At 43.6% G+C, this 10,000-nt stretch overlaps 2 protein-coding genes across 3 annotated transcripts; one reads left to right on the top strand and one right to left on the bottom strand.

The window, feature by feature from the left end:
* The first annotated feature begins 1 nt into the window (after position 1).
* LOC106741228 lies at positions 2-4,917 on the top strand. 2 transcript variants are annotated; one of them, XM_014613013.1, is made up of 9 exons: positions 2-403; positions 844-1,567; positions 1,661-1,982; positions 2,075-2,421; positions 2,499-2,724; positions 3,059-3,397; positions 3,639-3,792; positions 3,874-4,037; positions 4,128-4,917. In XM_014613013.1, the coding sequence occupies exons 2-9, from the start codon at positions 957-959 to the stop codon at positions 4,431-4,433; spliced, it is 2,469 nt and encodes an 822-aa protein (XP_014468499.1). In that variant the 5' UTR covers positions 2-403; positions 844-956; the 3' UTR covers positions 4,434-4,917. The 2 variants fall into 2 exon arrangements, with proteins under 2 accessions (XP_014468499.1, XP_014468497.1); XM_014613011.1 differs by having other exon boundaries at positions 2-484.
* Positions 4,918-4,934: 17 nt separating this feature from the next.
* Positions 4,935-5,618, bottom strand: LOC106741229 (26S proteasome complex subunit DSS1). The gene is made up of 3 exons (XM_014613014.1): positions 5,380-5,618; positions 5,205-5,301; positions 4,935-5,051 (listed from the first exon to the last, which is right to left on the bottom strand). The coding sequence occupies exons 1-3, from the start codon at positions 5,462-5,464 to the stop codon at positions 5,000-5,002; spliced, it is 234 nt and encodes a 77-aa protein (XP_014468500.1). The 5' UTR covers positions 5,465-5,618; the 3' UTR covers positions 4,935-4,999.
* Positions 5,619-10,000: the final 4,382 nt, after the last annotated feature.

Below are 10,000 nucleotides of genomic sequence, written 5' to 3'. Positions count from 1 at the left end.
GTTTCGTTTCCTCGTCATTTTCTGCTCTACTTGGCTACGGTCTCCATGCGTGGGGGAAAACGGAAAAATAGAACGCGATATCTCAACGGGCGAATCGATTTAATCGGCGGAATGAATCACGCCTATTGGATGGTTCTTGTGAACGCGTGATCTATGGCCGTGTCGCGCGATAGAACGACGACGACGAGAAGGCGGTCTGGTTTTCTACGCGGACTAATCAATGCGAATAGAAATCCGCGCGCGATATGGCGTCGTGACGGATGACGAGAGTGCGAGCGCCTCGCGACGGTATAACGCGAATCAACTCGACCCGGACGCGCAAATGACGAGGTTAATCCCTCACGGAGGAGCGCCTGAAACGGCGATAAAGTGAACAGCTGCGAAAGAAAGTATGGACCGCGCGGTACGTCTCCAGAATTATCAATGAATGCCCGGACAATATGTTTTGCGTGTCGTCGTGTTACGAGCATAAATCTCAGTCTGTGTACGTAAACGTCCGCTTACTCCACTTACTATGTAGATTGAATGTGTGTTCGGAGTATCTCGCGGTGTCCAACGTACTTTGTACTCAGTTTTAGACACTGAACCGTCGCAATGGAGATACGAATTATGGAATATACATGGTTCACCTGTGTGTCGTCCCATCACATACACACATACATTTGCTCCTTTTACATTAAATGTCACTTTTCTTTTCATTCCCACTTCTCACTCTCACACACGATTGATATCTCGATTTTTAAGAATAAAGATACCAGTTTGCCAAACGAAAGAATGTGTGTATTATTATTTTTATTCTTCTCAAGTATGAATTAAGAAAGGAGACTTCTTTTCTCAATACAGGTCTCGGATGCAGCAGAAAAAATGTGCAGTTGCAGCACAAAATGTCGTGACGTTTGAGTTCTTAGCTACTTGAAAGCGCTATACCGGTGTGTACCGGCAAAGAAAAGAAAAAAATGGACAAAGTTATACCGATGAGTTGGTTGAACCAAGTACTGCTAGTTTTTAGTACAGTGGCCGCTGTGTTGTCTTTAGTCGTACAAGTATGGGCGGATCTCACATCTGTACCGATATATGTTTCCATCTCTTGGGCTGTGTTCATCATAATAGTATCCATATGGCTGAGTTGTTGCTTGTTACGTCTCACACTGAAAGCCAACAGTCCACTTGTTTTCGAGTTCGCGAGCAAATGGATCTACGAGAGATTGGTGAGTCGTTTGAAGCTGGACGCTCCCGTAGACGAGGACAAGAAGGTCGGCTGCGAGGGTGAAAAGCGAGAAGGCTCTAAGCCGGATAATGACGCAATTTCGAAAGATTCTCACAAAAACATCGAAGCCCCGAGAAGGAAGAAGCCGAGCGTAACGGACGTGGCCGAGGAAATTAACGCGAAGTACGTCGAGATTTGGTACAGGAACATAAGCAACGACAAGTCGTTTTCCGACGAGGCGCTGGATATGCTGAGCAAATTCTTGACCAGACTCGCTTGGAAAGTCAGTCTGATGGATAAAGTAAAACTCACCAATAAGCTGGCCAACGTATTGTTGTTACACCTAAAGGAATATCGTAGGTGCGCGCATGTCGACATATTGTTCTCGTAGAGGATCACTTTCGACGGTCAATTTCGTCTGTTATTTATCAGTCATTAACTGGCATTTCGCAGAGCGTTGCGCCGAGTCGAGAAAGGTGCTGCGACGAGCGTGGAGGAAGCGTACAAATATTCACATCCCGGTTCCCGCAGCGCGCCGGCGTTGGAGCACATGCTGCATCGTTTGGTCACCGTTCTGGCCCAGGAGTTCTTGCAGTGGGAGTTGACCAGCTCGTTACCGTGCAAGCTTCTCTTGTCTGTTTTAGCGAGGAGGCTCCTGACAGCCATAGAGGTGATCAGCTGCCCGAACTGGCTTATTGAGCATTTGCTGAGGCTGCTGGAGGTCCCGCCGAGGGAGGAGGGAGGGGTCGTTACTCCGGCCAAACAAAACGTCAATGTAATATATATATATATATATTCTGATCTGAGCACGAGGACTATCGGTCGACGGTGTATGTGTAACTAACAAATGCCGAACGTATCTTTCAGGGTGTCATAACTGCCGCTCTGAGTGACGGTATCGCATCCGCTACAGCAGCCGTGATCCCGCAACAATTACCGACGTCTTTGCCCAGTCCATCCGCGAGCGCTACGGCGAGCGGAGAGAAAAGTGCGGCTTCGCCCGTGGTAGCTCTGGAAAGGCCTAATCTGTGTCTGGAAGGCCTCACCAGCGGCCACAGAGGCCTCTGGGGAGGCAGCATAACGGAGGAGGCGGATCTGGAACTCCTGGAGGAGGACAAGATATCGCCGGTCTACGAGGAACCGACCGATTTCGCCACCACCATCGCCAGGATACGGAGCCTGTTGCAACAGAAATCGACGGCCACTACGCCGCTGTTAGTAAGAAAAACGAATTCGTCGTATCGGCGTGTCGCTTGTATGAATTCGTCTAATCGGACACGCGGGATTGCAGGCACGCGGAGGAGAAATCCTACGTGATATACGAAGGCAGCCAGTTCACGAATCTGTCGATCCCGTGGACCGAATTCCACACCGCGGCGGACGGTTCGCAACAACTGTTTTACTGCATACAATTCGACGATGTGGAGCAGCGTGGGGTTGACTTATTCGAGACCACCACCGCCACCGTCAGGAGGCAATACTCCGATTTCGCTCAACTGCATCTCAGCTTGGAGGAAGTGAGCCGGACGATTACGGACGGTTCATTCAGTCCGGATCGATAGGTGCAATAAGCGTTCACGCCCTAAGCGCTCTGAATTGTAACTGAATTGCGGTTTCTAGCAGAAAAGCGTTTACGATTGCTGAAACTCGGGGCGACTTATCGCGACTTCTCGGCCGGGAAAGGCCCAATAAATTAGACTTTATCGCGCGGAGCGGAAGACCAGAAGGTTGTCTCGAGCTTACGGTTTCATCACGGGCGGAAAGCTAAAGGATCATTTTGCGCTTATCGTAAGATCCGGACTGATCAGTCGAGCCTCGAGATCGTGTGATCATCCGCGCACAAATTTCCAGATCCCGTGGTTGACCGGCGTGATGTCGGAACTGGTGTTGCCCGAGGGCGGGCGAGTCGAGCTCGAGACCTACTTGAAGACGCTGTGCACGCGATTAGCGAACGAGTGTCCGCCTCAGCTGCGCCACTTTCTCCGTCCGAGCAGCAGCGCCGGCAAGAAAGCGGACGCGGTAGCGCCGCGTTTCGACCGATTCCTCGCCAAGACCGTGACCGGCGTCTTCAATACGTTGAAAACAGTCGTGCCGGGTTTCGAGCTGGATCCGGAGGAGGAAACACTTCCCTTGCCCACTCTGATGCCCCTGTCCGACATACCTTGGAGATTCGTTGAAGATATCAAGTCGGTAATGCGAACTCAAGTGAAATCAGCATGAAATCGTTAATTAAGACTGCATCCTGAAATTCACTGAGTACTAAAAATCTATTATTCACGTTACGTATACTGTGGATTTTCAGGATCGCAGACTAAACAATTAAATAACTATGATCGATACGTGTATGAAAAACGGAATAATACGCGAGACGCGCGTAATGTAACAAAACTGATGTGTCAATATATGACCTCGAAGTATCTGTTAATCGTAGAAAAGTTTGGCGTACGAACTCCAGCAACTGATCGCAGAAAGGACGGAATACTGCACGGTGGATACCGCCTACGAGGCGGTTGACTCGATGGAAGCCAGCGGCGACTCGGAATCACTGGACAGATGGCGAGAAACCGTCAACACTTCGTACGACGGTAGTGTGATAATAATATCGATTGCTACTGCTTATCCGCTAAGATATATTTCGTGATAACGAAAAGAGACGTTCTGCGTAGACGAAGTGGACGAGCTGGACTCTAATCTAATGCTAACGTGCACGACGATAGATCTCATTTGTGAGCTTCTCGCGGGGATCGCTAGCAACAATACGTTGCAACAAGAAGCGGTCGTTAGATGGGCCAAGTTACTGATCGGTAATATCTCGGAGCCAATTCTGCAGGTATGTTTGGAGAAAATTCAAAAAGGTCCGCGTCTCCCCGCTTGCCGAGCTGAGTTTCGCTGAGCTTGTTAGCCTCGGGTATATTTTCAGAAAACTATTCTGTGGTTGTTCGACTCCCTGAACAATTCTTCATTGGTTTACACCACTCCGCACAATGTTGCACAAAATGAACCCGATGCACAGTCGAGGGACAAGTTGCTGGGCATACTGAACAGGAAGCTCTCGTACAACGTTAAACTGATATTCGGTGAGGACGAGGTGCGCAAAGCCATGAACTATCTATTGAGCACGTACGAAATCAAAAGGATCAACACGGATGTGAACATGCAAATGTTAGACGCACTGGTATCCGAACTGCTGGTCTCCTGTAAAACCAGCCTCAATATCGCAAATTAGTTGATTATATTTTTCGATTCGGTCCTTCAGAGAATCCAGTTATTCGCAAGACTCGCACATTGTTTTAATTCTCTCTCAATAGCGTTGCGGGGGTCATTAAGATACTTATGTAAAGGGAACTGATGTGCCATATATATATACATATATATATAGAACATGTGTTTACATTTTGAAAACTGAGACTTTTTAAAAATGAAGACTGTGTACCTGATTATACATTTACGATAAGATACACCAAGTATTTTTTCCCAATAGAGACTAATGACTCCTATCAAGTGAATAGCCCGAAATGAGTCACTCGTGGAAAAAAAAAACACTATATGCATTTCTGGACTTACTAAACATACAGCATTTAACGACTAAGTTTTGTACAAAGAAAAAAAATATATATGTTCCTGTGAAACATAGGGTGCATGTCATACAAGATGTACGAACTGCGGTTCTTATTATCACATTCCAAAGATTGTAAGGGATAATGTATGTCGAAAATATAGGTGTATATAAGCTTAAATGTTGAATTACATATTTATTTATATAAGATAAAATTAAAAATTACAATCTACCACTTAATTTTCCTTGGACCCTTCGTTTATAGTTTTCTGTTTGTCTAGCTGTGCTCTGAAATTAATTACAGCATACTATAAACTTGATGTGAAAGTTACCGTTTAAATTTGTTTAACAATATAGTTCTGTTTTATACGTTTGAATGTTTTTTGCTAATTTGTTGCTTCTATATGGATCTTCTGCACTAAATTCATGACAAAATAATACCTCAACTGTTGGTTAAAATCGTCTTCAACGTCATCATCATCCCAATTGTCCTCCCAAACACTGATATCCTCGCTGTCTTCGTCCTTTGCGGTCCAATCTGAGTAAATGAATCAGCGATTTCGAGGTTAGGTCATGTAAACATCGATAAAAGTCGTCAATAAAATTACGTGTGTACCTTCCGCGGGAAACTCTTCGAATTCATCGTCTTCCTCGAGTAATCCGAGATCGACCTTTGTCTTGTCACTTTTATTATCCGTCATGTTTTCTTGCGAAATGACAATCAGGATTATCTGTTGTGAGTTTTGACCACGAATATATTCTCTTCTTCTTGGGTGTGTTCAGAAATCCTAATCAATTAGAGTAGCGTATAAGTGCGTTCTACTACACGCTCGCAATGCTCACAAACAGTCCTTCCAGCCAATGTTGTCAAGTGGGAGGATTTAGTACACTTCCGTTATATTTGCGTCTTCCCATATTTTAACTCGAGGAAATCATACTTGCTCGTCGTACTATTTTCAGCGGGATCCGACAGCCCATATCGTTCATTGACTAATTTAATATGAAATTTTGTAATTGATGTTCCAGCAGAAAAACTCTAGGCACCGGTCGATGTGAGTGGATGATCACGTTCAGCAGAACGTTTAATTTGCAACTGTTGGAAGTTTTCTGAGCTGAGATTGGATTTTTCTTTTAGATCTACAGAAACAATCTAATGTCACCATAAGAAAGTTCCAACAGTTGCAAACTAAACGTTCTGCTGAACGCGACCAATATATGCAATTGCATCGTGCGCTAACGGAATCCTGCGCTCAGAAATCCAAATTCCACTAGCTGTAACACCCACGTTAGTGGAACGAGTGCTCGCGTTACGAGCCTGGCGTTGCGCACATATATATATATTATGTGTCCTTAAAACAGGAATAATATTTGAATAATTAAGAAATAAAGAAAATGTTTTTTGTGTTTATAATGACTTTTTTTCAAAATTATTCTATTACTAATTATTATAATTTTTAATATATACATATATTTTTTTTTCTAATGTTATGTTAATGTATGTAACAATTTTTATTTTTCATACATTATGAAATATCAAAATATGTTATATTAATGATCCATGTAATATACACAAAAACAAATAACGAAACATTAAATTGAGAAAAGTATAAAACCACTAAAGCAGGAAATATACTAAAAAGTTGTTAATTTATCATGTAAACTTCGTAAATATTATTTTTGTGTAGAAAATATAAGATTAAATTTGTGTGCAAGAGCTTTCCGACATGCAGTTTTATACAACAGTTCTCAACATTTCTAACTTGTAAATATAGGAAAGTAAGAAGAAATCACAAGGTGCTAAATCAGGACTGAAAGGCGGAGTAAGGTTGAGTCATTAATTGTACACGGGCAATATGGCCAAAAGTTCAATTATCTTCAATCATTACAAATTCAGTAATTCTCAGTAATAAATTTCTGTAAGAATATAATTCATCATTACTGCGCTATTAAGCATTAGTATTTAAGTATTCATATTAATGATAAGGTAGTATTTAACTACTGCAGCCCTAAGCGTTGAAATATTTGGGATCAGTGCGAGCTCTATAAGTTAATCATTACGAATTATTAACAACAATGTTTTAAATACTCGAAATAAATAATTAATCACTGGCTTAGAGGTAATAAATTTCTGTAAGGGTAATGAGCATGAAACGTAATTGTACGTAGAAATTAAAATGTCCTTTCATCGACTAAAAGTTGAACCATCTACGTAATATGACTAATTCTACCTTGGTTGAAGATTAAACAAATTATATGATAAATATGATGAGAAATTTGTTGGGAGTCAGCTTTATATAATCGAAATTTATTGAACTCATTTTTTAGCTTGCTTTGTACACATGAAAAACCAAAAAAAAAACAAGAAAATGGTGCCGAACGAAGTAGAGAAAAAAAAGAGCAATTAGTCCGTTATATGCAAACTTAAAATCGAGTTCGTTTAATCCGATTCGAATTGCTTCGTCGGATCTTTTTTTATAGTGTATTGTTTGAGAAGTAAGTTCCATTGTAATTTTCGTTTTATAATTACAATATTCTCCTCTTCTTAAAAAAGAGTGAGAGTAGCCGATTGAGAGTAGCCGAACAAGGATGTGCACTTGATTTTATAACGGAGGTGATTTTTATTTCAACAAAAATAACAATTTACATTGAACTGTTTTGATAATAATATTATCGTGTATGCTACATCTGTAATTTACTGTAGGCGTGGTAATGCTCTCGCTCGCTATATTTAATTTTCAGTTTACTTCATTTTAATTAGTCGCAATTAACAGAGCGTGTGTGTTCGTGGATAATAATCGTTTCGTTACATAGTATTCTTTTCTCGCGTTCTCTTCTACCATCTTCTTCATTTTCCTTCTCTTCTTTCTTTCTTTCTTTCATTTCCCTCATTATTTTCTTCGTTCTCAATTTCGAGTCTCTTCGCATCTTTCTTCCTTTTCTTCCACGCTTCCTTTTTTTTTCCTTTTCTTATCGTCTCATAATACTTTTATGTTAACTCGACGTTTCTGCAATCGCGCGCGCTGTATATTATCATTTATGTTACAACAATCGCGGGGGAAGGGGGGGGGGAGGGAGCTGTGTGTGTACCTCGGCGCTTATATCATTATTATGTACAGACTTATCTTTCACTATGGATCGAACGACACACACACACACACACACACATACACACCGATCAAACTAAGTCTTGATCTTTAACGAGTTACAAACAAATAAGTAGGTACATGTACATGCGACGGGCGCTCTCGCGCTCTTTTTCGCTCTATCTCGCCTTCTCGCTCACGAACTCTTTCTCGCTCCCTCGCTTTCTTTCTCTCTCTCTCTCTCTCTTTCTTTCTCTCTCTTTCGACGATGCCTGAATTTATAGTCTAGATGATACTGCGCGGCAGGGAGAGGAGGCCGATAATCAACGTTTCGCTTCGTCGCCGCCCGTTAAAAAACTTCCTTCGAGGAAAGGGATGTCTTCGTTTCTCTCTCACGTCGTATTCTCTCTTTCCCTCTCGCTATCTTGAACTTCTCCACTCTCTATTGTACTCCTCCATCCTATCCCTAAACAAGACAGTTCACCCGCGGGCGATTACCTCGAGAATGAAGAAACGGGAGCGGAACGAGGAGCTCGAAGAGGCGGAGAATTGGTGGTTTCGAATAATGTTCTCGCTCGTCGTCGCCGTCGACGACGAAAATCGATCGAGATTATTGTTTCTTCGATCGATTCTTATCGCAACGGTCGCGACAGCAATGCGAACGACCTCCTCGACCTATTCTCGGGCGATTTTTAATACCACGTGTAAGCGTTAGCGCGTGCGCGCTACCGCAAATTATTCCCGCGGGCGAACAAATCGATTCATCCTCGATCGATCGCGATGTGTAAAATCCGCGCGACGGAATCACATCGGATTGCGAGTAGTAGTTAGACGCGTCAGAAACGTACTCTCGCTTGTACGAACACGGATCGATTTCCTCCCGGATATTCGCGGGGGTGACGCGGGGAAACCCCGACGCGCGATCGCCGATTCTTTCTTTCCTCCTCCGTGTCTGCCCCGTTTCCGTTCAGGAGGGCGATATTCGTCGTTGAATCGGCGCGCGGAAATCGCCCACGCGCATACTCGATTTTACGAAGGATTCGTCGGGACGTCTCTCTGCGTGCGTGTGTGCCGACGAGAGAGAAAAAAAAAGAAAACAGAAAGAAAAGTTGTTTCTTTTCTCTTCACGTTCGCGTATATCGTACGTATCGTTACATGTATATGTCGCGCGTCATTTTTCTTTTTTATACATACACGTCGATTCTCTCCGACAGGATGGGAGGCAGGGGGGCGCTTCGATTCCGTCACTCTCTCTCTCTCTCTCTCTGCTTCTCACGCTCTCTATGTACACGCAGGATCCATCTGTTTTTTTTTCACGTATTTGCTTTTTCACGTGTGCGTGTATGTACGTTTGTATATGTGTGTGTGTGTTCGAAGTTTCTAAGAACAAGAATCGCGTGCGAGTACGCGTCGGTCGCGCGCGAGTTAAGTCATCCTGAGAGATGATGCCGATACGACATCCGGTTCCGAGTATTAATGTTATGCGACGAGAAACGAATTCCGCGGCTCCTCGGTCGAGAGAAACCTTCGGATATTTCTAAAAAAAAAAAAAAACCGTCTTTTAGATATTTATGCTGTCTGGGTCCGTTTCGTTCGGTTTGAGAATGACAGACGCTCATTTAACGCCCGCTAATCCCTGTAGGCCTGTTCTGTCACTGTTAATGACAGCGTCGTCATCGTATACGTCGTCGTTGCGCAACGTATGGCGGGAAGACACCGACATATAACGATAACGACACAACGTCGTTAAAAGTTGCAGAATCAACCTACCGGACGTTTCCAGGTCTGTCCTGAATATATTTGTCCCCAAGATTCTCTTTTCCACGATTCTTTCACGGCCTTCTAAGAAAAATTCATCCTCGGAAAGAACCGCGGATCAAGCGTCTGCGACTTCTCTTTCTTTCGGGGTGGGTGCGATCACTCTGAATTGCGCGGGCACGTTGTATGTTTCGCTCAGGTACTACACAAGGAGGAGAAAACATGATGACGCCGAGGGCACTCTCTTCTCCGAACAAGTACAAAGTTCGAGCCACGACACGTGCATTCTCTTGGCTGTCGCCTCAGGCCACTAATTAGATTTATTCATCCGCTTCTCGGCGGCGTGTGTGTCTCTCTTCTTCCCTCCCTCCCTCCCCCTCTCTCTTTCTTTCTCGC

This window comes from Dinoponera quadriceps, unplaced genomic scaffold (assembly GCF_001313825.1).
Source record: "Dinoponera quadriceps isolate SergipeBrazil2010 unplaced genomic scaffold, ASM131382v1 scaffold475, whole genome shotgun sequence".
NCBI lineage: Eukaryota > Metazoa > Arthropoda > Insecta > Hymenoptera > Formicidae > Dinoponera > Dinoponera quadriceps.
The sequence above is the reverse complement of the archived record's forward strand: the minus strand, read 5'-3'. Positions and strand labels throughout refer to the sequence as shown.

Excerpts from the sequence above, each read along its gene's own strand:
- LOC106741228 (XM_014613013.1), top strand. The coding sequence starts at position 957 with ATGGACAAAGTTATACCGATGAGTTGGTTGAACCAAGTACTGCTAGTT. Across the intron at positions 1,568-1,660 it reads CACCTAAAGGAATATCGTAG|AGCGTTGCGCCGAGTCGAGA; the intron begins GTGCGCGCATGT and ends GGCATTTCGCAG. Across the intron at positions 2,422-2,498 it reads TCGACGGCCACTACGCCGCT|GCACGCGGAGGAGAAATCCT; the intron begins GTTAGTAAGAAA and ends GCGGGATTGCAG.
- LOC106741229 (XM_014613014.1), bottom strand. The coding sequence starts at position 5,464 with ATGACGGATAATAAAAGTGACAAGACAAAGGTCGATCTCGGATTACTC. Across the intron at positions 5,302-5,379 it reads CGAAGAGTTTCCCGCGGAAG|ATTGGACCGCAAAGGACGAA; the intron begins GTACACACGTAA and ends TCATTTACTCAG. Across the intron at positions 5,052-5,204 it reads GATTTTAACCAACAGTTGAG|AGCACAGCTAGACAAACAGA; the intron begins GTATTATTTTGT and ends AATTAATTTCAG.